A 27,005-nucleotide genomic window follows, 5' to 3' on the forward strand; every position below is an offset into this window, starting at 1 on the left:
GATCCCTGGGGCCATGCTTATTCTTAATGAACTCCTTTACTTCACAGGAGCACATCATTTAATGGCTTCTTAAGACAGGGAGGATGGGAGCTAAAGTTGTTGAGCCCTCACATACCTGAAGGTTTTTATTCAACCCTCAAATTTATTAATGTTTTGACTTATATGGAATTTCAGGTTGAAATAACTTCTCCCCACTGTTTTCAAGGCATTCTCCATCGTCTTCTTTCAGTGTGATTGTTGAGAAGTCATGTGTCTTCCTTGGTGATAAGTTTTATTTTCTCTGAAACATTGTAGGATCTTCTTGTATCTGTAAAGTTGTGAAATTTTCAAGCAAATAGACCCCACCAGTGGAAATCTATGAAACAGCCTTCTCAGACGTCAGTTGTGCTGCTTTAAGTCAAGGTTGAACAGACACATAAAAACCATTTGGTTTAAAGGACTGATAATCATTAGCGTGGCTGGGGCTCTCCCCTTTCAGTTTAGCCCTGCAGGCTTTTGTAGCCTCTTCCCTCCCAAGTCTCAGGGGTCAGGCCAGTCACTGGTGGCCTCCCAGAGACCAAAACCTTGAAGATGAACTTTGTGTCCTTGTAAGTCTCCAGAATTTGTTAGCTGGGCTTCTCTCCCATGTCTTTTTACTTTTAGATTACCAGGGAATCCTTAAAGTGAGACAGGATCTGAACACTTTCCTGTGGGGGCAGCAAGGAAGAAGACCCCAGTTTCAAGAGGGCAACAAACGCTAAAGGGCTAGAGGGTCTTTTTGGGTAGATTTGTGCTGGGCTAAGCTGGAAGGTCCAACAGGACTTACTAAGAAAAACCACTGGAAGATTTTTAAGACAGAAAGGGTGTGGTGGTGCAGAAGGAAAGTGCCAAAGGAAGATATGTCCATAGCAGCATTCAAAACTTGTGTATTCAAGTTCACATTTCATCTGCTTCTTATGAGCTAGGACTTTAAAGTTTTCAAATGAGAAAGGTCATGGTTTTTTCTGGAAACAAGACAGCATGGCAAAACAACATTTTAATGAATAGAATTAAATGAATCAAAATCTTAGGGATTAAACTTCCACTGTTGTTACGTTCGTTTATTTTTTTATTTTTTTGATGTTATGTGGGTTTAAAGAAATGTTGCACAATAAGAGTTTTCTGAGTTTATCCAGATTCTGTACATGTGTGAGCTTTAAACAATGCTAAATTAGTATTGATTAGCATGATTTATACTCCCCTCTTTCAATGGCTTCCAGCTTGAAAATCCTGGTACAATATACTGTTTCCATTAAAAATTTTGCTTTACTTACAATTCTGATGGCCAATTAAAATACAAATATAGAAAAATCAGATTTCTAAACCTTTGAATTTACAAAACAGTTCAATTACAAAATAGTTCATCCAGTTTCACACAGACTTTTTTGTGATTCCTTGAAAGACAGTAAATGATCCTAAAGCATGCAGAGCATTTAGACTTACCTTTTTTCAGGAATACAGCAATTGTGTGAACAAGAAAACTCCTTTTTGATGATTTTATATGTAGAGCCGATTGTGCCAATGAAAAGTGATCCTTGCCACAGAACGGAGGAGCTACCCCTATTTCACAGAGAAGCAGGGAGAAGCACAGAACTATAGCAACGGAACAAGGAAAGGAACTCCATTCTCTTGGGCCAGACTTTTTTGTGGTGTCTCTCTTGATTGGATCTTGAGGCCCAGCAGTGTGGGCGGTGAAAGAATTCACCCAAGGCAGAAAGGTGATAGAATTTACTGAATACACCACAGGAGCGGCAGGCAGGACAGCAAAAGAGAGGTGGTCTGCAACAAGAAGGTGGGCGCTGTTTTTAGAGAGGGAAGATGAGGAAGTATGGTGAGGTATGGAATTTCCCCTTTTTTGGTAACTGAGCTTGGTTGTATGTAGCCCTTTGGTTAGTTAGGGACTGTAGGTATTTTGAGGTGGGTCACCTGAATGGACGTGTCTGTATTATTCAGTCACAGGACCACTGTCCACTCTTTCTATATTCCATTGCTCAAGTCTGTTTGCCTTAAAAGTGGCCTCTACATTTTTCTTTTCTTTCTTCCTTTCTTTTTCTTTTATTTATTTTTAATTTTATTTTAAGTAGGCTCTATGCCTAACATGGAGCTTGGACTCATGACCCTGAGATCAAGAGTCACATGCCCCACTAACTGAGCCAGCCAGGCATCCCCCAGACTTTTCGTTTTAGTAAGGGGTTCACTTCTGATTCCTTTAAATAGTAGTAAATGATCCTAAAGCATTCAGAACATTTTAGACTTACCTTTTTTTCAGGAATCCAGCAATTGTGTGAACAAGATAACTCCTTTTTGATGATTTTATTTGTATAGCCTCTTGTGGCAACGAAAAGTGATCCTTGCCACAAAACAGGGGAGCTACCCCTATTTCACAGGGAAGCAGGGAGAAGCACAGAGCTATAGCAACGGAACAAGGAAAGGAACTCCGTTCTCTTGGGCCAATGTCTACAGAAAGGGCTTGCCTTCTCAGGGATTCTCCATCAAAGTGTGCCAGGGCACCCTTACATCAGTGTGATGAGGCCTCATGGGAGAGGGCGCATGTCTGTAGTTGGCAGAAGTCTCCTAGGTGCTGCTGTTATGTCTCCCCCCATCAACACAACGTGTGTACACACTTCTCACTCACACACACACACACACACACACACACACACACACACACACACACATCCCATGTGCATCACTGATAACTAAATGTTGGCAGTTGGAGCCTATGAACTCCAGCCCAGGGGAGTTTAATTATGGGCTGTGACTGCTTGATGAAGAATGTCTCAGTCACCTCCCCAGATTCCCTCTGTCTAGAAGGCTGAGATGTTTCCAGGAGCCCTTTCGGTTTCTGTTTGTTGTGTTGTCATCTTTACAGTGAACGATTGCTCTTTTTTTCTGGCACAACCTTTAATTATGAAGGTTGGGAGCCTGATGGACTGGTGCACATGCTGCAACTCAAAAAACCTAGTTTCTTTGTTGCTTGCTTTCACCTTTTCTATATCTTTGATTATCCTTAGAAATACCTTGAAATAAGAAAAAAATTAAAAATGAAGAAAAGATGGATATATGCACATATACCAAGGGACAGAAATTGCCTCCAGAGGAAATTGTACAAATTCGTTAATTTATTACAAAATTTCCACTCACAGAAAAACACAAGAAAACTTTTATACTTTTATATTTGGGAAAGGAACTGGTGTCTCAGATACAAAATAATTTACACATAATCCATACAATTTTATTTTATATAGAAATAGGTCATTATTACAACAGCTGTACAGCTCACTACACTTCATCTTTTAATTACATAAAACCTTTTTCTTTAGAAACATCTCAACATAACAAAACATACAAAAAAGCAAAGTGCATTTGGAAAAGGAGAATCCAATCCTCGGTCTTATCATGAAAGATCTGTAGAAAGATGCAGCATTCTGACCCAAGGGGCCGGTGCGTGGTGGGGTCTCCTCGGGGACCTGGGGCCCCCCAGGCCTGTCTAGCTTGTGAAAGCTCTTCCTCCAAAGTCTCATAGTTCCCAGCAGAATTCCGGAACATCAGCTGCATGATTGTGCTTTGCTTTGCGTCGGCCTTTGTAGATGCGATCCACCAAGTAAACAGGAAAAGTCCAGTGTTATATTTAGGGGAAACAATAATCACCAGAATGGGCGGGGGTGAAGAGCCTCCTTCCATTAGGTTTTAGGCCAGAGGGCGTGGGTCTGCAGCCTGATTGGTGGGCTGGTTTTGTTACTGCGGTCTCCACATGAAGTCATGAGACCTTATTATTTTTAAAACCTGAAAGTGCCTAAGTTATCTCCTCTGTGCAGCTGTGCAAATTAAAACAAAAACAACCATTTAAAAATAATGAAAAATAATCTCTTTATTCTCTCTCTTCAACAGATCTCTGACCCAGTGCTTCTCGAATGCAAAGGAAAGAGGGTCAAGACAGTGAAGGCCAGCTAGCAAGTGTGGACAGGCCACAGCCAGCTAGAGGGACCAGTGCGCTCTCTCAGGAGGACGCAGTGAGCGGGGCCACCCGCTAGGTAAACTGAGTAACGACACTTACATGGGGCACTTGGCTCCCATCCGAGTATGGCTGTAGAGTGTGCCCAAGAAACACAGAGGCAAAGGAAACACGGCCAGTATTCTGATCATGTGTCACATGTCGGTCGCTGTGCTCCGGAGATTACCATCCAGGAGTTCGGAAATATATGCAGTGCACATAAAAGCCAAGGGTTTAAACTCCTCTCCCCACTCCTGGGGCCACTCCCATCGTCTGTCCATTGGTTAAAGCTGATTGTGACCCAACTTCGGTGCCAGAGCACTACCGGGGCGGCTGCTGGAGGCCCGAGGACTCAGACAGGCTGCTGACCCTTCGGGGTGGGCGTGGGGGCTGGGGCGGTGGGGGGTAGCCCAGGGTCCCTGGCGGTTGCGAGTAGGTGGAGAGAAGTAGCGAGTCCTGCTGCTCACTGTGCAAAGAGGTCGGCGCCTGTACCTGCGAAGAAGAGACAAAGGGCCCCAGAGGTGCCTCTGTGCTTTGGCAACTCCTCCACGGAGATGCTGGGGTGCCAATGCGAATGTGGTCAGACTGCAGGATTCTACTCCATGGGTGGTGGGGGTGGGGATCTTGTGGCAGCAGGGGGCAAGGTGGGGGGTGGGGGAGAAAGGAGCTTGAGATTCCCCCACATGGGTGTGAATTTGGAAGCCAAGCACTCGGGGTTCCTTTGGGCCAGTGAGCCAGGGACTAGACTTTGGGGGATGGTCTCCTGCACATGTGCACGTGACCTCCATGTGCTATGCTTCGGGACATTGGAGCCTGAGACCACATGCAGATGACTGACAGAGCAGAATCAAAACACACATGCGGTCTACATACTTTCCACCATGGTCCCTGAGTCGGTAACTACTTCCCACTTTGCCAGCAGCTACTGGGGAACATCCTAATTTGAAGCTCAGAAACTTCAACTGGTCAAACCCTAACTTTGGAACCTTTAGCTTCATCTCCCACTATTCGTGTCCATGAAGTCCCTCCCATCCAAACAACCCAGGACACCACAGGCACGCCTGTCTCTCTGGTTGAAGCACAGTCTCTTCCTGTCCATTCACTCCATCCACACCTTGGCTCTGCAGCAGGTGTCTCCGCTCGCCTCCTCCGAGTCCTTCCTCCACAAAGGCCTCCAGGCACAGTGCTCTTACCTGGCACTAACCCAGAGCCTGACAGCTCTCTGTGACATTCCCTCTCCCCACAATGCACCAGGAGGCCTTGAGGGCAGCGAGAAGCCCCAAACACTCTGTGCATTCTTAGCCCCACATCTTGGAGGTACAGGTGCCTGTGAACATGTTTGTTGCCAGGGCTGAAGAAAGACACAGAAGCCTCTCCCTCTGACCAGACCATCCCTGCCTTCTCACTTCACCAGAGCCCATCCAAAAATTGCTTCTGTGTCCTGCAAAATGACAAGACATGCAATGCTGAGGTCTTCAGTTGGCTTCCACTATGCTTGGGGTCAGGGAACTTTGAAAGGTATATCACAGATGGTTTAGCACCTTTGGAATTAAATTGCATTCAAGACCTTGAAGGGCAACTCCTTTTATCTTTACCCACTGTCCTTTAAATGTCTCAGTCACCACACCCACTTGTAGCTTTGAAGGTGCCCAAGCAGGGTAGGTGGGTGAAGGGAAAGCGATGCCCTGCCCTGTGGTGGGGGCTGGAGGCCAGGGAGGATGTGCACAGGACAGGGTCAGGGCTGGCGCAGGAAGGCGCTCTAGCCATATGTCGGAGGGAAGGCCAGAGTCCAAGCAGACGCTTCTGTCCCAAATGAACACCAATTGCTGGCTCTTGGGCTCCAGTGGATTTGGCACTTGCTTGAAGTAAGTACTGACCACATGTAAATGTGCCCCACATTTCCCTGGAAAGCCCTGACTTCATGCCGCATGCTTGTATTTATCAAGCAAGTTTGATGAATCTTTAAACGTGCTTTAATTTTATATTTGTATCAGACTTTGTGTGTAAACACACTAACAAGTCTGACAAATAGTAGTCGGTGTCTGATTTTTGCTGTAAAATATATGGACATTATAATAAAAATTCCTTTTTAATGCACCTTTTAAGCACATTATCTATGAGGAATAATGGCTGAGTCTAAACTTCTCATACTCTATACGCATGGACTTTATAAACTTTAAGTTTTATAAATTTCATAGACTATAAAGATTCAAATGCAAATCTATGCGGGGCTTATTTTGGAAATGAGGACCAGAGCACCTAGACAGCAAAGGAGGAAGAGCCTGCCGGGCCTGCGCAGTGGAGCTGAGCCCTGTGCCCTCGCGCATGCGTGCAGCGGCGCCCACCTGCAGGAAGTGCTGTGCCTGCTGCGGGGCCTGTGCGGGCTGCAGGGGCGACTGCCTGGAGGCGGCGGGGAAGCTGGGCTGAGGCACCGCCTGTCCCATCAGCAGGACGGGCGGTGAGGTGCTGCTGCTGCTGCTGGTGTGCATGTCTGCATTTTGAAACACGGCCTGGCTCTGCGGATACCTGGTGGGTCACACGTGGGGAGGAGAAAACAGACTTCTGAGAAAGAGGCGTTGATGTCACACCAACAGCACAGGCAACAACAAAAGGACACACGATAGACTGGACTTCATCAGAATTGAAAACTTTGGCGCCTTAAAGGGCATTACCCATGGATTGAGAAGGCCACCGATGAAAAATATTTGCAAATCATGTATCTAATAAGGGATTGATGCCCAGGTTATTAAAACAATTCCTACAACTCAACAACAAAGCAGCTGGACTAAAACAATAGGCCAAGGGCTTGAACAACATTGCCTAAACAAAAGATACCAAAAGGATGGCCAATCACAAGAAGAGATGCTTAATATCCTTAGTCATTAGGGAAATACAAATCAAAATCAAAATGAGAGGTCACTTCACAGCCATCACAGTGGCTATTATGGGGGGTAAACCCACCAAAATAGTAAGTGATGATGAGGACGTGGAGAAATTGGACGCTTTGTGTGCTGATAGAAATGTAAAATGGTGCAGCCACTCTGAAAAACGGGATGGCAGTTCCTCAGAAAAGTAAGCTTAGAATTATGCCACGATCCAACAATGTCACTTCTGGGAATGGACCCAAGAGAAAAGGAAAGCAGGGACTCAGGCAGATACACGCACATCCATGTTTGCAGCAACAATATTCACAAAAGCCAAAGAGTTCTAGAAGCAAGCTCAATCGCCATCCATGGGTGAATGGGTAAGCAAAATACAATATATACATATAAAGGGATATTATCCAGCTTCAAAAAGGAAGTAAATTCTCATACGTTCCAGAACATGTGAAGTAATACTAAAGGAAGTAAGCGAAAGGACAAATACCGTGTGACTCCACTTAGGTGAGACTCCTAGAGGAGTCAGATTCATAAGAGACAGAAAGTGGACCAGTGGGGACGGAGGGTAGAGGGAGCAGGGAGCTAGTGTGTAATGGGGTTAAGAGTTTTAGTTTGGGAAGATGAAGAAGTTCTGGAGATGGATGGTGGTGATGGTGAGTGCCACTGAAGTGTCCACTTAAAGATAGTTAAGATGGTGAATTTTATGTTATATATATTCTACTGCAATTTAAAAAATTAAAAAAGAAAAAGGGGTTGATGATAATGGTCCATGAACAGGGGCAGAAGCAGGCCATTTAGGAAAACTCCAGAGGAACACGGACCAGGAATAGGTGTTTAAAGACACCACAGAGAAGTCCATTCTGCATTATATATTCTGGAAATGTGATTTCTCTCTGTGAGGTCATTTGTAACAAGGTAGAGCATTAGGTCATGTCTGGAAGAGATGGTAGGGGATAAGGGGAAGGTGGCAATTATTGGGTTGACCGAAAATGGCAGTTCAAGTTCTGGGGGAAGGAACACCCATTTCTGCCTAGTTCATGCATTTTAAGCATCTCTGGAAAGCAATGTAACAAGAGTCTTTGTTTTGTCTAATTGAGAGGACCATCAGAGAATTGAAAGGCAGACTCCTGAAGGGTACATTCCCCATTTCTCTCCATCACGGGGTTTTTATCGGGATAAAATGAAACAATACAGGTACCAGCCCCTGCCCTTCAGAAACCATCCACTGTTACTATTATATCACTGGCTGAAGGAGAACATGGGTGGGAGGGCTTCTGGGAGCTGGTCCTAGGGGCTGGCTCTAAGGATGGCCAGGCCCAATTAGCTAGCCCCGTCCCAGTGAACTTCAGACACACACTCAACCAGGGTTTATGCAAAAAAGACGTCAGTGAGATAGTTCTGCCTTGTGTCAAAGGCTAGGAACTGTGTTCCAGTAGCTTTTCAAGCATCCATTCCTATGTCTCCAGTGATCTTTGTCCCCAGTAATTAATGCAACACTGGAGTGAAGCTGCTTCTGGACGTGGGGGCTGCAAGCGGTGAAGAGTCGGCGGACGGCAGACACAGAAGGTTGCGTGTCTGGGAAGGAAGGAGGGCCCACATCCACAGGGTTTCACAGTCCCAGGGCTCAGCACCAGAACCACAGAGCTGGCAAGCTCCAAGCATCCAAGTATGCCTGTGGAAGGTGCCAGCATCTGCTGGTCAGATGGAACTATGGGAGGGCCCTGGGGAAGGGGATCAGGCTACATTTACCTGGGATGTTACCAAGGGTGAAGGGCCGGTAAAGATGTCTGAAGATGATGACAGACGGGGGGTATAGTTAATTGTTTAATTCAGGTCCTGTTCTAAGCATGGAATGCTGACACACAGTTTGATCTTCAATGGGAAATGGAAGAAGAGCTAAGGAGGCATCCTTGCAGAGGGTGTGGGCACACTTTGACCTTGCCTTTCGTGTGAGATGCCCAGGAGTGCTGCTGGTCCAGGCCGATGAGAGCCCCGCCAGCCTGAGACCACTCAGTGCAGTTCTCTGCCTCCTCCCTCCACCCGGGGCCACCTACTTGACTTGCCGTCCAGTCCTGCTGACCTCGGAGGGCTGCCTCGCATCACAGGACCCCGGCATCATGGGCTGGATGGGCTGGCTCAGCAATAGCCTTGGAGCAGAGGAGGAGATAAATGGGAAACTTCAATCAGCACCCAAACTGTGGACCTGCTGGCAGATGGCAGCACCTGCCCAGTCTTGTTGGGCCCTCTCTGGCTGCCCTTGACCCCCACCGTGCCCACTTTGCTCTCAGAGGAAGATGAGTACAGCCATCCAAGACCCCAGCTCTCTCCTGCCACTTTGTTGGCTGAGGCCAGGAGGCTGGAATGATTACTGTAAAGCTGCACCTGAGCTGTCTTTTAAACAAGGGCGGTCTCGTACCTGAGCTGCCGATCATGGCTGAAGTCTGGGCTGGGCTGGCACTGGCTGCCATCCTGGGAGGCAGAAGCAAGTGTGGTCAGGCTCAGAGCCGGTGGGAGCGCAACCGTGCTGCTGCTGAACTGGGGCGTCAAACTGTTCACCGAGTGGCCGCTTCCTTGCATCATCTGCGAGCTCCTCATTGGCCGTGGACCCTGGAGCGGTCACATTCATGGGAGAGGTAAGACTTGGACTCAACTCAGGTGCCATCTCTTCAGGAACCCTCTTTCTTCTACCCACCCTGGCCCTTCCTCTTAGGATCCACTAGTTTTCTTTGCTGTGGTTTTGTTTGTTTTAAGTTTATTTATTTTGAGAGAGAGAGCGAGCAAGCAAGAGAAAGTGAGAGCGAGAGTGGCGAGTGTGTGTGTGTGTGTGTGTGTGTGTGTGTGTGTGTGTGTGTGTGAGAGAGAGAGAGAGAGAGAGAGAGAGAGAGAGAGGGAGGGAGGGAGGGAGGGAGAAAGAATCCCAAGCAGGCTCCATGCTGACAGCAAGGGGCTCATTCCCACAAACCATGAGATCATGACCTGAGCCAAAATTAAGAGTTGGATGCTTTAAACAACAGAACCCCTCAGCCACCCCTAGGACCCAGTAGTTTTTGAACTATTTTGACCCTGGGACTGTCTTCCCTATTGGATTTTAAGTACCTCAAGGATTCTTTGAATCCCTTGGGCCTAGAACAGTGTTGGGCTCTCAGCAAGTAAGGAAAATGTGCATCAAACTACCTTCTGCTTCACAAACCCTCCTCCAGACATGTGGATTTCCTTACTGTTCCTCTCCAACTCATCAGGCCCCAGGGCCTTTGCACTGGCTGATTCCCCCATGTAGAATGTTTTCCCCCCTAATCCTGGTATGGTTCATTCTCTCATTTCCTCAGGTCTCTTTGATCACATATTATCTTCTCTAACAAAAGGATACCGATTGAGAACTCCAGCCTACTCCCCAACCTTCACCTGTGTTCTCACCCTCCCCCCAACCTTCACCTGTGTTCTTGCATAACCGTTTGACATGTGATCTTTACTTGTGTGCATCTCTCTCCTGACTTGTATCAGAGATCCTCTTATTCTTTTCTCTTTTGTTCACTGCTGTCCATCAGTGCTTAGAACTTAGTGCCTAGTGCACAGTGAGCACTTAATTAAGTACTTGTTGAGTGAAATCTTAAACAAATGATGGAATGGGCTTAGATTTCCTTTTTTGCTTTGTCAGTTTTCCAGTGTTTGATGGACTGTCCATTCATATGATGGCCTCACAGTGTTTTAACTCTTGAGGCATCTTTGAAACCCTTCAGTATTAGATAGTGTAGGTCCTTCCTCAGTTTTTCTTTTCTTTTCCAAATTCTTCTTGGCTATTCTCATTACTTTTTCTGTTGACCTTCAGAACCAAAAGGCTGCCTTTTAAAGGAAAACCCTTAAATCTGGGTGAAGATGGGCCAAACTATTAAAAGTGTATTTTCCCACATTTTATTGTACATTATCTGTTTACATTCCCAGAGGCCCCATGGGACTAGAAGCTTCTTAGAGTCAAGACAAGTCTTACTCATCTCTGTTCCCCTGGGAGATGGTGAATAGGAGGGGCTCAGCAGATGGCTACTGAACCCAGGGTTATGGATGCCATGGCCGGAGGCTGGAGGAAAGGCTGTATCTTGCCTTCCAATCTTTGATCTTCCAGAAGCAGGGGCTTAGGTCTTCTTAATTCCATTCAATTCAAGTGCCATTTATTGCTGGCTGACTGTCAGACTGAAAGGTCACTGGCAGCTGGGAGGAGGTGGGAATGGCTATGAGGGAAGGGCTTGGTGGGGAATCTGGAGGACTGAGGGGGGCGTGGTGGCCCAGGGAAAGGGACAATGAACAGAAGTGGATAACCTGTGTCCTCACACTGATAATGGCTATAATTAAGGGTAGATGATGACTGAGGACACGCACACGGGGACATATGGCTGTCAGTGTGAGTATCTGGGTATCCATACCTACCTCTAACCCAGGTCAGGATTAATGCTGAAAGTTTCAGCTGCAGGATAACTTTGAGGTATTTTAATATATTAATAAAACACAGAAGGAAACTAGCACACTTGGGGCTTCAGAGTGACTTAGAATGAGGAAAAGAAGTGCCACTCCCCTCCCCCACCCACCGTACTCCAGCCCCGGTCACTGAGGCAAGGCTCAGTAGGTTTCCCCTTCAGGGGACTGCAGGAATCAAGCATGCCCTGGTCTGCTTTGGTGGCAAGGACTGAGTATGAAGATGAGCACATTTACCTGCGTTGATATCACACTTGATTCTCTGAGCAGGTGCTGGTTTGCCACCTGGGCAGAGGCAATCTGCCCTGGGAGCTGAGGGCTGGCCCCCAGCTGGGGCTGGGAGCCTGGGGCTGACCTCTGCTGGAGTTGCTGTTGAGCCTCGGGCCGCGACACACTGCTGAAGCTCAGAGATACAGCTGGCTGTTGCAGAAACATCTGGAAGCAGAACAGGAGTGCCTTTAAGGTTGGGATCACATGTGCCTCCTCAGGGGACGGGCTCCACACACCAAGGTATCTGCACCCTCTTTGTATTCCCTGTGCACGGTAAGAGGTCGGCTTTCTTGCTCTTTTTGACCTGCTTGGGAAGAATTCATTCACTCAACATGGGGACATGGGTGCTGTGATGCCACCAGCACAGTGCAGGGGTTCTGGAGATGGAGCAGTGGGTTGGAGGGACACTGACCTTGCCTTATAGAAGGCTACAGTCTAGTGATGGAGTTCTATCTGCGTGAAAGATGCTCAGACCCAGATGGTCTGTAAATAACATGATGTACTTGCATAGAGACTGTGTCAGCTTACCAGTTTCTCAGAGAGAAATATCTTGTGAGTGGGATGAATGGTGGCAGAAGTAGGCTGACTTGGGCCACTGGCTGCACCATCCTGGCAGGGGGACCAGGCCCTACGTCTGTGACCACTGGCCCAGGTGTGTGCCCACATTGCATTGGGCATCTTACCCACCGCTCCCAGCTGATCTGCTCCCATTAGCTAGGTGACTCCACGTCCCCAGGGAGGCAAATATGATACCTGATAGTTTTAATTTGAAAGCTTTAAGAGAGAATTTGATAAGTTTGTAGAATGTTTAAGTGTTTATGATAACCTTATCTACGTCATTTTTGATGTGCTTGATTTAAAAGAATTGCTTAAGAGTTTAGAAAGATTTATTTTTAAGTTGACAAGTCTGCCTTGTTTAGCACATGAAATGTTTGGAAGATTTAGACATATTGAACTTGTAGATTAGTGGCTTTGGTAGAGAATGTTGATTATTTATAATTTGTTACGTTTATAAACTAGCTGAACAAATGAAAACAAGTAAAAGCATTGCTATTTTTAGACCAATTTAGTAGATTTGTAAATAAAATATAATCTGTAAATTGACTCCAAAGGTTTAAGAAAAACAGCCTTGGGGCGCCTGGGTGGTTCAGTCAGTTAAGCCTCTGACTTCGGCTCAGGTCAGATCTCACGTTCGTGGGTTCGAGCCCCGTGTCAGGCTCTGTGCTAATAGCTCAGAACCTGGAGCTGCTTCCGGTTCTGTGTCTCCTCTCTCTGCCCCTCCCCCTCTCATGCTCTGTCTCTCTCTGTATCAAAAATAAATAAAACATTTAAAAAAATTAAAAAAAAAAGAAAAACAGCCTTAATACTTTTAATAATAATTTAAATCGAAGACCTGTAAAAACTTCTTTTAGTTAAAGGCCCTTGTGGGCATTGAAAACTGATATTATTGTTATTTTTTTTTATTTTTTTATTTATATGTTTCCATGGTAACAGAACCATCAACCAACAAATGTGTTCTCTTCTGCAAATAAATACTTCTCAAGGTGGAAAATGATAATAACATGTTCATCCCCTTTGATAAGTAACATATCTAGGGAGCTGCCAATAAAATCCATACTTTCCCCCTCCCATTTCTGTCCCTCAAAGACTTGTCCCAGAATTAAAGATTTTTTGTTTTTTTAGTTTTTTTAAGATTTTATTCATCTATTAATTTTTAATTCTTGTGTAACTAAAGACAGTCATGGGCTTGGAACCTAGCTTTAGAGTAGCCAGGAATTTCTTTTTTTTTTTTTTTTAATTAAATAGTTTATTACCAAGTTGGTGTCCATGTAACACCCAGTGCTCTTCCCCACAAGTGCCCCCCTCCATGACCATCACCTCCTTCCCCTTCCCCCCTCCCTCTTCAGCCAAAAACTGATATTATCGGATATATTAGACTCTTTCTTTTTTCTTCTTCCCTCCTTTCTAAATGTTTATTTATTGATTTTTCAGAGAGAGAGAGATAGAGAGCAGAGGAGGGGAAGAAAGAGAGGGAGACAGAATCCCAAGGAGGCTCTGTGCCATAAGCACAGACCCAGATATGGAGCTTGAACCCATGAACTGTGAGATCATGACCTGAGCCAAAACCAAGAGTTGGATGCTTAACTGACTGAGCTGCCCAGGTGTCCCCAAATATACTGTATTCTTGACAAGCAGTGCTCCCCTCCCTTGAGGCCTATAGCTTTGCATTCTTCAGGAGCAAGTCCCTCTTCCTTCTAGCAATTAGAGTTTTGGCCCTTCATTCCTGTACTGGGTATAACCCCAAACCCAGTGCAGAACCGACACACCAACATTTGCTGAGTGACAGAGTGATTATGGAAAGACAGAGGTGGAACCATGCCTAGTAGACACTAGCAGGAGCACTTAGAGATTAGTTAGTTCACGTTTACGGCTAATGGGCAGGGTTGAGCTGCCTCCCAGAGCCCTGAGGTGGGTGGGTGGCTGAGCTGAGCTGGACCAGGTTCCCATCTGGTGCCCTTTCCAACACCCCACCTGATCTCCCTATTTTCCACTCACACCTCTACCCCACCAGAGAGGTTTGGAATGAGAGTGGTCACTTAAGAAGTTAAGAAGAACTTTCTGGACATCCATCATCTCAGCTTCAGTTTGGGGGTTAATACTTTATGCTTCCCAGCCATCTATTATAATATGTCTTATTTATAGTGCATATGGTGACCTACACTTCATCACTTTAGAAAAACACAATACTCAAACTACATAATATACATTTTTCTGGTAGAGCACAATTTACCTTCTGGTTAGATTTTTTAAAAAATGCAACCTTTATTTATATAGGCAGTATAATGTATCTTAAATCATACACCTAGGTTCAGATTTCAACCCCATCACGTACTACTGGTATGACCTTAGGCAGTTTTCACGACTTGCCAGAGCTTTAGTTTCTTCATTAATAAAACAATGACATTAACAGTATGTATCTCATAAAAGGTTAAATAAAATTTATGCTGAGACACAGTAAGGGCTCAATCAATGTTAGAAACAATATTTAAAATGAAAAAAGAAACTTTTTGTTCCTTTGCCTCTTTGGGCATACAAAAACTATCTGAGAAATGAATGAATGGAATAAATATGCGAATGAATAAGCAAATAAATGAGGCTTTTGCTCAGAGAAGGGAAAACTATTTCTGCTTGTGTTATGTCAGAGACTGCTAGGTCTGCTACTCTGTTCCGCTGATGTGTGCCTTTGGAGGGTAGAAACCCGTCCTGTGTATCTCTGTATTTGCACAATGCTTAGCCAAGTGCTTGATACATAATGAGTGTCTGCTGGATGGAAGGATAGATGGATGGATGGATGGGTGGATCGATAGTTATGGAGGGTCGATGGATGGATGAATGGGTGGATGGAAGAAAGGAAGGAAAGATGAGTGATTGAAAAGAACGATCAAGGAACACATTTGTCATTGCTACAGATGCCCTTCGTGGCATTTCTTTGAGTAGCCAGCAGAGGGCGTGCATACTCTCAAAAAGAGAGCAAGAGGCATCTTTTTCTGGACTGCAGGAGGTGACACAGCCTTTCATCCCCAAGCTCTCCCCAAGTAGCATCTTTCATGACTCCATGTAGGTGCCAACACTCACACTTAACAGGACCTCTCCCTCATAACCCAGTTGTGTGTGTGTGTGTGTGTGTGTGTGTGTGTGTGTGTATTTTAAATCGTACTCAGCAAGCACCACATGCATATGTAGTCTCAATGAAAGCTGGAGGCACTGAAGTAAAGTAGGAAGTCCACTGACATTCCAGTAAAGGACTTTGTAGGGGAAAATCCTAATTGCTGTGCACATCCATGCCTCTGTTTTACCCACAATAAAGTAGAATTTTAAGGTGTAGGAAGTACCAGGGTCAACTTTACAGAAAGTGAGAGAAAAATAGTTCCTTCATTCAAATAGAAAAAGCTATTGGGGGGGGGGGAGCTTCTAATTTTAAGAATAAACCAATTGTATGCTCCCATGTGGTTTTTCCTTATTCTAGTCTGCTTCCTCCTACAATATTTATTATGGAACATCTTAGAAATACACAAAATAGAGATATAACAAAACCCCATGTATCATGTTTAGGGTTCAACAATTATCAACATTTTGCCATTCTTATTTAATCTCTCCTCCCCACTCCTAGCTTTTTAGGGAAGGGGTGGAGTAATTTTTACTTGTTTATTTTTTATGCTTGAACCACACAGGTTTTTTTTTTTTTGTTTGTTTTGTTTTGTTTTTTAAAGGACTATCACATTTTGGTTGTACATTTTGGGATGTATTTCTTTAAATCTGTAAACTTGTAAAACTAGGCAGGCTGCTTGAGGAAATGTTCACTGGTTGGACTATCTGCGGGTTTCCATGTTCTTTGGAAAATTCCACTGCAAAGATAAGGTCACAAGTGTGAAAACGGGGAAGGAAGACACTGCAGGACTTGATTTCCACACCAACCCTCACACACTCAGGTGTTCTGTTGGCATAGATACTTTGGGGGGTAACAAAATGCATTGGTCACGAGGAAGAAAAAGACGACTTCTTCATAAGAAGAAATGAAAGAGATAACCTTGTGTCGCCTGTTATTTTAGAATTCAGTTTGAATGTGGAAAAGGCAGGAAATAGAAAAGCCTGGGCTCTGAGTGGGATGTTCATACGCCTACCTTGCTTTTAGCAGTTTCTGGCTCAATTTTCCCCTTCCTGTTAGTGTAAAAATTCCATTCAAGTAATTGGAGTCAGGCAAGTTCTGCCAATCAGGCCTTGGATCAGTGAGAAAATAATACAGCTGGGAAGGAATAAGCAAGAAGGGACTTTGACACCTTGATGGCTCCATTTCTTTTCCTGTAAACACGGTGGTCTTCTCCTGGGTCCATTTTGGGGAGTGGTAGAGAAGGCGGGGCAGCTGCAGGGCTTTGGGCATGGCCGGGCTCTCCACCCCCAGACCCCAGGGTGGGGAAGAGCGCTTCCAGCTGGACTCTGTTCTCCGGGAAGGGAGCCCGCCCTGGGCTGAGGGTCTGCGCGGGTAGGGGTGGGGGCACTGAAGCTCTAGAAAGCAAGCCAGGAGCGCCTCTGAGGAGCCTATGGAGGCAGGGAGGCAGGGAGGCCAGGAGGCCAGCAGGCCAGCAGCAGGTGTCTCCCCCTACCCATCACGGGTGTCATCTCTTTGTGCAGGGCTCAGGCGCTGCGCCCACTTAGAATCTGTTGAACTCTAGAGGGTCAGTGTGGACCGTGACCAGGCAGCGGCAGGGACAGGGTTCCAGCCACTTTCCCCAAGGGCCTCTCTTGCCTCTTCTAAGGGGAGGGGGTGCAAATGATTAGAGCGCTCAGGGCAGACTCCAAGGTGAGGTCACAGTTAGAGGTTGGGTCAACCAAACGCACGTGGGAAGAAACATAGTCTCGGGTTGATACAAGTAAAACTTGGTAGAAATCATTTATCCCTGGAAGAAATCTAATATATACAGCTTTCACTCCAAAAGTCATCTCTAGGAAAGATTTAAAGAAGCAACATCTGGGGGGTGGGCAGTGTCATGGTTGAAAGCATGTCAGAACATGCAGAATGCCACAATTGGCATGCCACAAATGGGGTGGCCTGGGGACGTCAGGGTGCTGACCTCTAGTCCCCAGCTCCTTCTCCTGTCCCCCTCCATGCAGGGTGCAGATGTCATCATTTCCCAGATCTCCCTTCATTGCTGCTTTGGATGAGAGGCTACGGTAGAGCGTCCTCCATCTTCGCTTGGGGAGCCAGTAGCCGCCCGGGTGCTATGAACGCAGTTACACAGATGCTGGGAATTTATACCCACAGGAGGGAGGCAGGCATCAATGCAGGGCGAACCACCACCACTTAGGAATGAAAATGCAGGTGGTATACAGACACTATGCGCCAAACAAGCAAGGGGTCAATGGGGAGGGTGTCATGTGAAATTCGCAACTGGCCTGGAGTTGGGGATGGAGGAGGTGGGATTCGTTTCTTGTACTTGGTATTGGAGGTTGCAATATGCTTAGTTAAGCAGGGCTCATTAGGGTAGGACAGAGGGACTTTGGCGGGAGTCCTGCCCACCCTGAAGCAATGGGTAAACGTGTCAGGGCGGCAGGGTGGACAGAGACCGTGGCAGACCCTGGCCCAGGAAGGGGCCTCACCTGGATGTTGGAGTCCTGGACCAGGCAGAGCTGCTCCTGGATCTTGTGGAGCTCCTCCTGCTGCCACCGGATGTTGGCTTGCAGGATCCGTGTCCGCTGCTCCAGCTGGTCTTTGATGGTCTGGAACATGCTGAACTGTGCTGAGAACTTGAAGGTGGAGTCAAAACACAAAACCAGATGAAAGAGTTATTTCAGCCTTGCAGACAGATGTGGCTGCTGTTCTGTGCAGCCCTGCCCACTTTCATTTCCGGTCCCTTATCCACCCTTTTTGGTATCCCTCCTGATTACTCACCGCTGGGGCGCTCGGCAGTGCACAGGGGCTTCGGATGAGCACTGGGAGCCCCAGCGTCCCTGTGTGAGCTTTTCTCAGGCCTCTCAGAATCTGCAGCCCGGGAGGGCCACAGAATCGGACACGATTTTGTAAGCAGTGCTCACAAGCTGACCTTCCAAATCTGATTAGACGGACAAATGGTTTTGGGGATGGAGGTCAAAAGCAGTGCATCAGAGAGCATGTGACAGCTTCACAGGCAGTCTTGGGTCCTATCCTTATCTTAAATCTGATCCTGGCATGCACGCCTCTTCTGTAACAATTTACAAATGAGCTTGGTATCTACAGTTCATGGGGGGCCTGCTCTCCAAACCAGCCTGGTGCCGCGGGGAGGCCTTATCACACCCCCTCACTCCCCCCAGGCTCATTTGCTACTATGCACTGCTTAGAAATCTGTGCAGCAAAGAACCAAGGAAAAGAGTAGTACAGTCACCTGACATTTCTCCTGAGGGTGACGCTGGCAGAGGGTGGCCTGATAGGCACAGCGATACCTGCTTTGCACAAGAGCACCAAGTTTTCCCTTCCTTCCACCTCTTACTCCTTTTCCTGGGATGGAGGTTGGCTTCAGGAAGATTCTACAGGTGATCTGTGCCCCATGTTACCTGTCTACCTAGATATAAGGTGTTTCCTTGCAAGGAGACACCAGGAGAGTAGGGGATCACGGCAGGTGAGGCTGGCACTCCTTGGGGAGGCCACCCTGCCCTGGGCTCTCCGGAGCGCTCAAGAATTCCAGAGACTCTTCCTCTGCCCTTTGACCTCTCTTACATGGAGAAGCACGGAGACCCGGAGCGTTTGGAACACAGCTGGGATACACTGAAGGATGGAATAACTGACTGCAGTGTTTGGCGTGGCAAAATAATTAAAAAACCCAGTATATGCTGCCACTTGCGGAGACCCACCCTGGCCAGTCGTTTGCAGGACACTCTAATTCTTCACATCACACCCCCATGGCAGGCAGAGACTCGCTTGAGATCACACAGCTGGCCAGTGGTCCGGGCCAAACTGTGAATCCTGAGTCTCAGGAGCTGGGTGAGCCAAGTGAGTGAGCCAGAAACACCTCCCTGGCCCCCAAATCCACCTCAATCAGAGCAGCTTTGCTTCAGACTTCATTTAACAGAAAAAGTTCTCCCACTAAACATGAGTTAAAAAACAACAACAACAACAACATGTGCTAAACCAGACTGTATCACAAAAATCCTCATCAGAATATAAGTCATCAAAACACACAGCTGGGCTTTTGAACGAGAATTTGAGAAAGCAAGCAAGCTCAACCAGGTAGCAAATTACACACACACACACACACACACACACACACACACACACAACCACAACACAAAAGCTTCCATGGAGGGTTCCACAAAGTCAGGAAACAGGAGGGGTCAGCGCAGCCTGGGAGGAGCCAGCACTGTGCTTCATAAGGATAGTTACTTCTAGTATTATTCTGATTTTCTCAAGGCATTCCAAGACACCCAGACACTAGTCTCTCGTTATATTCTTGATCATGGCCTTTTTGATAAAGACATTTATTCCAGCGTAGAGACATTTTAGAAACACGGTATGAAGCAAAACCACCAGCTCGCTACCCAGAAAGCCATTTCTCAGACTTTGGGTTTTTTTCCTCCCCCTTTTCCACAATAAGGTGCTGGTGACAGCATCAGAGAATGGGAAGAGAGAAAATTATAGAATGCATTGTTTTACATGGAGCTGGTATGCAAAGAACTGTCTGATTTGAAAGGTCAGCATTATGCAAGAATATCTTAAAGAATATGGTTACTATTAAGTATAACATGCCTAATAGACTAAGAACTTATTGTTAATTAAAATGATGTTTAATACATGAAACATTAATTTGAAGAAGGCCTTAATCACATCATTATGCATTATAAAACAAAGAAATTCCTTTCCTATGCAAGACCCAGAAGTTATAGGGACTCTAATTTCATGTGTCTTTGGATTGAAAAACTTACTAATTTCGTACCAGATGTGCCTTGGAAATTCGAAGAGAAAAAATTTTTTTTTCCTAATGAGGATGAACATAGACTATTTTAATTAGTTGACCCTGGATGAGTAGCTGTGACATCCTTCCAGCTTAATTCAAGTGCGGGGCTTCTGCTAGCAGGTGTCTTTCTGATTCCAGGAAAGCATCTGAGACCACTGTTAATGGGACATATGTTATAAAAGAGTTTTCATCGCTGGTGATGGATTTGCTCCGAGAAAAGTCCACACTTCGGCAAGAGTGTGGCCAGGGGTCCGTGTTGATGAACTGCCACCTGGGACCCCCTTGGAGCCGGACAGTGGCACAGAGCTAGATGTCCCATAAAGGAACTGAAAGTGGAGACTGACCTCAGCGAAGTGTATGCCCATCAGCTCAGTGGCCCTAGGTGGCCACAGAATGAATGACCACTATTTCATTCAGCCTCTCGCCAGGCCTCAAGCATGTCCTGCTGGGCCCAGCTCAGGTGTCACCTCCTCCGTAGGCTATTTCTGGAAGCACACCCACCCTGCCAGGGAGGTTGGTCTGTTGGTATGCCCCCCTCTTCCTTGAACTCTGAGTGCTGAAAGCTAAGGCTGTGCCCTCACACTCGCTCACAGACTGACCCAAATACTAACGCACTGAATGTTGCTAAAATAAAGAAGGAATTACTCAGCAAAGCCATGGTCCTTAAAAAACCAAACCAAACCCAACCCCAACAAATGTGATATTTATAGTACTAGACTCACAGCTTTTACATGTTTGCAGAATCTTCCTATGACATTTGGCCTAATTAAAACTTTTCCTGAAATAACATAACTAATTTGGGGTCAGAAAGACTAAGAGGAACACGGAGAAGTGGCAGGGAGACGAACAAAGATTAAGAAAAGGATGATGGCCAGAGAAGACAGGTAGAGGACAAAGTTCACAGCTCAGCATGCCTGACCCGCACATGGGGGGAAACCGTCCCCGGTTTGGGATCTTGGTTTGGTACCTACACATGGGCCCCGATGCACCCACACACTCAAGAGGAGAGCACGTGTTCTGTCCTGGGGAGCGCCACCACCAGGTTCTTTTCTCCTGAGCCCCAGACTCACCTGTGTCATGGGGGCAGGCGGGTTCTGCAAAATGGTCTGAGGCAGGAGCTGCTGTGTGAGGTCACAGGACGACGGGGCAGGCAGGGGAGCCTGGGGAAGAGAGGGGGCCCTTGTGAACAAACACCACTTCTGGGCCATTACAGAGGCACATGGGTGCTCTCACTCGGCTGGGTTCTCCAGCCTAGAGGAGGCCCTTCTGCGCTAGAGCTTACTTCTAGAAGGTAGGCTGTCCTGCTGCCCTTGCGAGGCATGGAGGCAGAGCTGACCCATGGCTGATGAAGGGTGCAGGGTGCCCTTGAGCAAGGTCCTGGAGTCACTCAGGGTCTGGGATGCCTCCCCACCATGGTAAGCCCTGCAAAGCCGCTGTGACGGGCCAGAACTTGGCAGCTCTGCTCAGTCCCCCTTCCTTGCCTTCTGTTCTAGAAGGATCCATTCTTGCTGGATTTGGTTGCTCTTCTCCCATACTGATAAATTCTTAGTAGTGTCATCAAGCAATATGAATGGGGTTGTACTAATAACTGGCGTTGGCTTTGTGTGTGGCCCTTATCCTTTCTGCTCAACACAAATGCAGCGGACAGACAGGCCATATGCTTCTATATCCATTCATTCATCCGGCCAGTGAATACTGGTACAATTTCAGTCTAGGCCTAGAACCTGTTCAAGAGACTCCTGGGCAGTCAGCTGAGTCACAGGCCTTATTTCCTGATCACTCAGGGCAGGTCAGGAGAGGGTAGAGGGGCAACGCATAAAAACAAGAAATGAAATCCCCAGCTTCATGGGCCTTTGAGAGTTTTTAAAAGAAAAGTAAAAGGAGTCTTCTGATGTTATTCTCAAATAACATGTCCCTCAGGTCCTCAAGACCATAAAAAGCAGCCCAAATGGGAAGTGCCACCCAGGACAACATTGGGAGGAAGTGACCACAGGAGGCCTTGTCTTGAGTGTGCAATCACCAGCACAGGGCTGCCTGGAGCCTGGTTTGGTCTCTTCAGATCGTGTCCCCCACACAGCGTAGAGGAACCAGAACCACACCTCGGTCGGGGCAGAAAGTAGTTCTACTGTACTGCCAAGTATTGGAAGAATGGCATTCATGGCATGCAAGCATTTTTGGAAGGTGGCTGGAGAGGAAGAAGATGGTCTTTATCTTGTTCAATTTGAAAATAAAACATGTCACTCAAGCCTTTCAAGGCTGGGGGAGGAGGGGTGTGTGTGTGCACGGCTTCCCTGGAGACTGCAGGCAGGAAGCTGGCATTCGCTCCCATCTCCAAAGTATCAGTGCGGGTTGGGTCGGAGGTATCTGGCAACTACCTGGATGTGGCCCTTGACATCCTTGGACACTTCTCCCATTCTGAGGTGGAGTCTGTGTCCGTCTCTGTGGGTGAGCTGTGGCTGCTCTGAGCAAGAAGGATGTCAGAGGTGACACTGTGGGACTTCCAAGACTGGGTCATAGAAAGCCATGCAGCTTCTGCTTGGCTGTCATGGAAAGCTCCCTCTCCAGACATTTCTTCTTGGAACCCAGTCACCGTGCTGGGAGAAGCCTAAGGAAGTTGGGCCCAGGCAAGAAGGGGCCCAGACAAGTGGAGGTTGGATGGTCTGAGGGTAGCCCAGCCCACCCCAGGTGCCAGACCTGGGGTGTGGATTCTCCAGGTCCAGCTGGTGAGGCCTCCGACACCAGGCAACAGACAGGAGTCAGCCCCACTGTGCCCTTTCTGAATCCCACAAACGTGCGAAATGACTGTTGTTTTACACCACCAAGTTTGGTGTGATCCCTTACAAGGCAGGAGACACCTGGAGTATTGTGTGTATCGGTGATTTTGTATACAGCCAGCGTGCTTTCTAAGAGGCCGCTCATTCCCTGACCTGGAGAGATCTGGTGTTTATCAGGGACACTGCCTGGTGTATGCAGAGGTAGATTTTTGTTGGCAACACAAGACTTCTCGAGCATTGTCCCTGGAGTGAGACAGGAGCCTGAATGGAAGGATCCTGTGCACTCTCAGAGAATGTGGGGATGTGGCCCCTGGTTTGAGGTTTCCAGCTCTATCTTTAAAACTCGCTTGAATTTTGCTTTTGTTGGACACACATCCATGTTAATTTTGGAATAAAAATGTTTCTGATTCCTTGCCAATTAAGTTACCTAGCTTCCTACCCCTGTGTGCCATGCCACACTCAATCTCCAAAGACAGTTGGTTCTCTGGGTAGATGCAGTAATGCTGTCCTGTGGTCTTGTCAGCCCCACCACACTGTGGCCCTTCTGGTCGAGAAGGGGTTTAAGGCCCATACATACCGGCATTGTGGCTGCCTGGCTGAGCACAGGGAGCTCTTGGGGCAGGGTAGCTGGTCTTGGCAAAGCTGTGGTGCTGGCCTCTGCCATCAGCTTGCTTGGGGTGGCTGTAAGAAAGCAAACGAGCACCTTCCTGATTCGTGCATACCGAACAGCTTTCTTACCAAGAGGGGAGCAATGGCTCTGGAATGCATGAAACAAGGGCTTGGGTGGAATGTCTGGTAAAAAAAAAAAGTCCAGCACGAATGGAAGCTGTTTTAAGAGCCACAGACGTTCTGCCAGCCTCCGACCCCACCTGGGAGCAAACCGTCCCCAAGCTTCATGTCCGCCACCTGGTTCAGCCACCACCTGCCTGGTCCTTCATCCTACCAGGGCCACGAAACCCTGGCCAGACTATCTGGTCTGCATGTCACCTGCTCTATGTCTGCTCCAGAGTGTGGAGAGGCAGAGAGTAGGAAGCCAGCGGGCAAGGAAGCAGAGACAGTGTGAACCAGACGGCGGCTTCCACTTTGCAGGCATAGATTCTGCCCAGGCCTGGGACCCTTTGTGGGACTCTATACTCCCACCACCCTGGCCCCATGTGGGTGCCCACCCCCTCACCATCCGTGGTGGCACTCACAGGCGGGTTCTGACATGGCTGTGTGCGAGGATTTGTGGGAGCTTCTGGAGGACACTGACGGTGAATGACTGGTGTTAAGGCCCAAGGTGCCTGCGTCAAGTGTGTTAAAGTGCTGCTGAAGGTCCAGGCTGGAGCCCTTGTCCTGAAACACACACACACACACACACACACACACACACACACACACACAGTCCACATTTCAGCATCGAGGTGACAGGAATAAATTATGTGACTTTAGCTCTCCTTCCATAACTAGGTGGAAAAATTTGGAGGGTATAGGGAGAAAGACCAGAACCATTTGGAGATCATTCCAGACACATTCAGGTGGAATATATGTAATCTAGACATCTTCGAGAGGCTTGTGGCCATATATAAGCAGTATCTCTTAAACTTGCTCCCTTTGGATTTTGATTTTTTACATTTTCATAACTGATGTTGCATTTTATTTTTTCCCCTTAAAATCATCACCTCACTGCCCAGAATCTTGGTGCTCCCAGAAGCCGGGGTGGGGAAGGGAAGAGGCAGGTTCTAGAACTGAGGTTGGTGGTGGTACTGGATCATTAGCACTCCAGGGAAGCAAATGCCTCTGGAGCCTTCAGAGCATGTCCCACAGGGCTCCCTGCTGCTTCTCCTCGGCAGCCTCAGGGCCCCGGAGTGAAGAACAGGCGAAAAGGGCCAATGAATTGTCTCCTCTTCTTTGGCTCCTGGATCCTAACTGATCCTGGATCCCAGCATACCCCTGCTTCAGACATGATGTGATGAGAAAGCAACCATGACCTTCCAACCCCGAGGAGCCCTTTTTCTAGCCTGCATGGATTCTTGTCATAAGAATGAGAACACAGAGGGTAGGAGAATTTTTAAGCTAAGGAAGAAACATAATGCTTACTCTCCCGAGCCATGCTCCTGCCTGGGCAGAGTAAGATGGTGACACTAGGCTGTTTGCATAGGCCATTCTATGTCCCACGGTCTTGGGGCTTAAATCTCTGGGTGTGAGTCTACGTGGCTCTTCTATCTCTTGAGTCATGGCTCCAGTGAGGGTAGATTCTGTGTATGTGCCCAAATAGGGCTGAAAGGACTGATACTGGCCATTGTGCAAAATAGAATTACCGGATGTGCCCAGATGTGCTGTGCTAAAATGTCAGCGTTAAGACTCTGCTCCCTAGTTACAGAGTCTCCCCAGATGCGCCCCTTAGAGTGAGGTCCCTGGCCCAGGGCTGTTTGCAAATGTGTGCTCCTGGTCAGCAGAGAAATAAGTGCGGAAAGTGAGAGGAAGCACTGAAAGACTTTTTTTAATAGACATTTCAGATATCCACATATCACATCTGGGCAGGGAATTTTCACTTTACGAAAGCAACAGTCAGTGATGAGATTTGAAATTAAAAGAACAAATCGTCCGTCCGTCACCGCTGATAGTTTGAAAAGCATTGTCATTGTCCCGGAGCTTTTCCTTGAAAAAGGGCAGCTTGAGATTGTAATTGGTGTGTTTATACATATGTGCAAGTTTATGAGAAGTTCCAGTGGGTTCTAGGAGTCCCAAAGGATTAGAAACATCAACAACGAATTTCCGACTAGATCATATGTATTATGCCCATTTGTGAGCCGTGATGTATGGGGTGTCTGACACCTGCCTATGAGCAGCTTAATTCTTTTCTTGGCCATGATACATGATGCATCACGTGACAGAGCAGGATAATACACACTTCCATAAACAATGCCAGGTGTGTCATATCAGTGTGCCGGTGACTAATCATCACACAACATATCACCATGTAGCGTGCCAGCAGGGGAGGCTCGCTGAAGACACTGACTGCTCTCTGGTCTTTAAAGGTTATTCCTCCTTCTTCCCAACTCAGCTCTGTTGGACCAGAGATGCTTTCATTGTGCCATTGCTGTGGCGGCAGCTTCTGGCCAAAGTCTCTGGATTCTAGGTCACAGGGCAGCCTGGAACCACATTTCACCAATTACTAAGAGACACTTCGCTGCCCCCCTCCGCCACAAATTGACATTTCTGAAATTTGGGATGTGTCTTTCAACTGATGAAAAGAAATCCTTATTTCACAGATTGACTTGTGGCAGCATTTTCTCTTTCTGAGGGTGATAAATAATGGTGGATCTTACAATGGTTAGCTTGTTGGCTTTGATGAAACACAATGCTCCCTCCCTTCCTTGTCTTCTCTCTTTTTTCCCCAACATTTGTGTCTGTTTGAAGGATGGCCTTTGAGGAATAGGGCTCTGGTCTGCTTGCACATTTCCCTCCAGTTGTTTGACACAGGGGGAAAGCCGGGTTAGGGGGGACCTAAAAGCTGAGTGTGGAGCAGAGAAGAAGGGAAGGCTTTGTAAAGGGAAATATCCCTCATAAGCAGAGCTTCATGGCATGAAGCTGGTTCCAAAAGGCTGCTAACCAAGACCTTCAGACACAGAAGTAGAAGGTGCACTTGCCACTGACTACATGGAGGATATGTAAGGGGCACTCCTGGGATGCTCAGGTCCTGGAGGACCCAGCACTTAGGCCAAGGGAAGGATAGAGGCACTTAAATTATTCCGTAGCTCAGTGGGATGATGGAATAAGCATTTTATCTGTGGGAGAGATACAAAGTGGACCTATCATAGCCACTCTCACAAGGAGGGAAAGCCACCAAGTCATGCACTGAGCCCAGAGGCTGTTTTTTACACAGCTCTGCAAGTTCTAATCCTCAGTGCCCTCCGTTATGTTAGTGAAATTGTGTGTTGTGTGCTTCTGTGTCTCATCTGAAGGACGAGGACCATAACAGTGCCTGCTTCACGGGAATGTCATGACGGTAAACAAGCAAATACCTGCGAAATGTGTTGAATAGTGCTGGGAGCATAGCAAATAAAATGATGACTCTTTCTATTAGAACAAGTCGTGGGAGAGCTTACTTAGGCAGACTTGGCCGTCAGCCATCTGGCAG

At 47.1% G+C, this 27,005-nt stretch overlaps 1 protein-coding gene across 4 annotated transcripts in view; it reads right to left on the minus strand.

The window, feature by feature from the left end:
- Positions 1 to 3,122: 3,122 nt before the first annotated feature.
- The window catches only part of NPAS2 (neuronal PAS domain protein 2), an 87,191-nt gene continuing 63,308 nt past the window's right edge, over positions 3,123 to 27,005 (minus strand). For 2 of the 4 annotated variants that reach the window (XM_029937138.1, XM_029937141.1), the window contains 9 exons: positions 24,076 to 24,217; positions 23,460 to 23,563; positions 21,179 to 21,268; positions 17,782 to 17,928; positions 11,593 to 11,790; positions 9,308 to 9,498; positions 8,946 to 9,038; positions 6,358 to 6,538; positions 3,123 to 4,504 (listed from right to left, as the gene is read on the minus strand). In XM_029937138.1, coding sequence (XP_029792998.1) covers positions 4,334 to 4,504; positions 6,358 to 6,538; positions 8,946 to 9,038; positions 9,308 to 9,498; positions 11,593 to 11,790; positions 17,782 to 17,928; positions 21,179 to 21,268; positions 23,460 to 23,563; positions 24,076 to 24,217 — 1,317 coding nt within the window. In that variant the 3' untranslated portion in view covers positions 3,123 to 4,333. The remainder of the gene's footprint in view (positions 4,505 to 6,357; positions 6,539 to 8,945; positions 9,039 to 9,307; positions 9,499 to 11,592; positions 11,791 to 17,781; positions 17,929 to 21,178; positions 21,269 to 23,459; positions 23,564 to 24,075; positions 24,218 to 27,005) is intronic. The other 2 variants (XM_029937140.1, XM_029937139.1) reach the window with 2 other exon arrangements.

This window comes from Suricata suricatta, chromosome 4 (assembly GCF_006229205.1).
Source record: "Suricata suricatta isolate VVHF042 chromosome 4, meerkat_22Aug2017_6uvM2_HiC, whole genome shotgun sequence".
NCBI lineage: Eukaryota > Metazoa > Chordata > Mammalia > Carnivora > Herpestidae > Suricata > Suricata suricatta.